General features: G+C 41.7%; 1 protein-coding gene across 1 annotated transcript in view; it reads left to right on the top strand.

Moving 5' to 3' along the window:
* Spidr (scaffold protein involved in DNA repair) overlaps positions 1–2,158 on the top strand; it is a 219,811-nt gene that overhangs the window by 85,276 nt on the left and 132,377 nt on the right. Inside the window, exon 8 of the mRNA XM_021209189.2 lies at positions 759–978. Coding sequence (XP_021064848.1) covers positions 759–978 — 220 coding nt within the window. The remainder of the gene's footprint in view (positions 1–758; positions 979–2,158) is intronic.

The raw sequence follows: 2,158 nt of genomic DNA, 5'->3' as shown, positions 1-2,158 counted from the left end.
TTCCTCAGTTGAGAATTCTTTATTTAGCTCTGTAGCCCATTTTTTAATGGGGTTTTTTGAATTTCTGGAGTCCACCTTCTTGAGCTCTTTGTGTATATTGGATATTAGTCCCCTATCAGATTTTGGATTTTACCACATTTTTAAATTCCTCCCAGCTAACCTCCTTCCTTTCCCCTCCCCATTTTGTTGCCTGAATTACTCAGAGTAGCTTTTAACTCAAGATTTTCTTTTCTTGGTCCCTCATGTAGCTAGGATTACAGATGAGGTCTACCACACCCAATATGAAACTCTGCAAAGATTTTATGGGGACTGTTTTGTGTGCCCCACCCCATTCCAACCACTTGATCTTATTAGTTGAATCTCCAGGACCACCCACAACTACCAGTTCTTTGAACTTTTACACTGGTACAAGTTGTGTGTCCATAAATATTATTGCATTGGCTCACCTTGGTTTATCTCCTCTAATTCTCTGAGATGATCACTGGAGCAAGTGGCACGAACTGTTTCATAGATGAGACCATTCCAAAGATGAATCTATGTAATTGGCCAACCTTATGAGAGAGGCACTACTGAAATCCGGGTCGCCTTCTACCCTTTTAAATCCTTACCCCAAATATCCAGCAATCCATGAACACTCTTATAGGAGTTACCTTTCCTGTTTCTGGTACACAGTATCTAACAGAAACAGTTCAAGTGGTTATAGATTCTTGTTCACAAAATGTGCAGGAAGTTTCTAAGTGTTGTTTTTTGTCTTCTAGGCAGAAAATCTGGTGTATTAACTGTGAAAATTCTAGAACTACATGAGGAATGCAGCATGCAAGTTGCAGTATGTGAGCAGTTAGCAGGGCCTCCAATCACCAGCCCGCCTGAAGGACTAGCTCCCAGACTGGGAGCCTACCTGAAGGTTCTCTTTACCAGAGAGACTGCAGACCACTTGATGGGGCATCCCCAGGACATCATTTACATCTTCCCTCCTTGGTGAGTGTAAAGAACTGAGTCTACCAGATGTTAATCATTAAGCTTACCTTCCATAGCAGATCTTTCTAGAGCATCATAGCCGGTGGACATTATGGTCTGCAGTGACCTCTCATGGTTCTTAGGATCACTTGTGGAATGGCCTCAGGCTACCTGTGGGTACAGCCCCTAGCTTGTTTCCTTCTTATTATACCTTTCCTCATTCTTTTCTCCTTGGTATTTTTGGGGGTTTTCTTTTTTCTGGGGATATTTTTAGCTATCTAGTTGGAGTATAGACTGAAAAGGACAGTTGCAGAAAATCTTGTATTTTCTCCAGAAATGGCATGTGAACTCTTAACATTTTTTAATACTATGCCAAACCATAGGAGATGGATTTTGTCTCAAGGAAGAGAACGCTTGTGCTAGCCAGGCCACATGGCAGCACATTTTAATGCTGTCATTAGGTATTTCAGCAAACATTCAGACACGAAAATAATTGAAATAAAGGTAATGTTATGAATTTCCTCAGAGTCCCTTGGTATCTCTGTCTTTAAATGGCCACTTCAAAAGAAAGCAGGGTTAGGGATCGAGCTCCATGCTGAAGCTTGCACACACAAGGCTTCATTCAGTCTTTAGTACTGCCAGAGACAGAAGGTGGGTAGGTAAGAGGAAAAGAAGGAGAGTGGGAGAGGAGGGAGGGTAGAAAGGAGGATGGAGAGAACAAGTTAGACATATAAATATAATCAATAACTACAAAAACATGAAAGAAGTTTGTTCTTCTAAGTGTCAGTAAAGCCCAATAAGACACAGCATTTGGATGTTCCTAAATATTACTAAGATCTTCAGTATATTACTTTCCTTTGTTTAAATGGCTTGGTTAACTCTTTATCATAATTACTTTTCTAGTTCTGTGTGAGTGTGTGTGTGAGTGTGCATGTGTGTGTGTGTGTGTGTGTGTGTGTGTGTGTGTATGCGGATTGGAGAGTGTGTGTGCATATGAGTGCAGTTTTCCTCACAAGTCATGAGAGAGAATCAGATTCCTGAGAACTGCTCCACAATTCTTATAGGCAATTGTGAGCCACCCTATCTAGGTGCTGGGAATTTAACTTGGGTCCTCTGGAAGAGCAATAAGAATTCTTAACCTCCTGCAGGGCAGTGGTGGCGCACGCCTTTAATCCTAGCACTTGGGAGGCAGGGGCAGGTG

Source organism: Mus pahari, chromosome 12 (assembly GCF_900095145.1).
Source record: "Mus pahari chromosome 12, PAHARI_EIJ_v1.1, whole genome shotgun sequence".
NCBI lineage: Eukaryota > Metazoa > Chordata > Mammalia > Rodentia > Muridae > Mus > Mus pahari.
The sequence above is the reverse complement of the archived record's forward strand: the minus strand, read 5'-3'. Positions and strand labels throughout refer to the sequence as shown.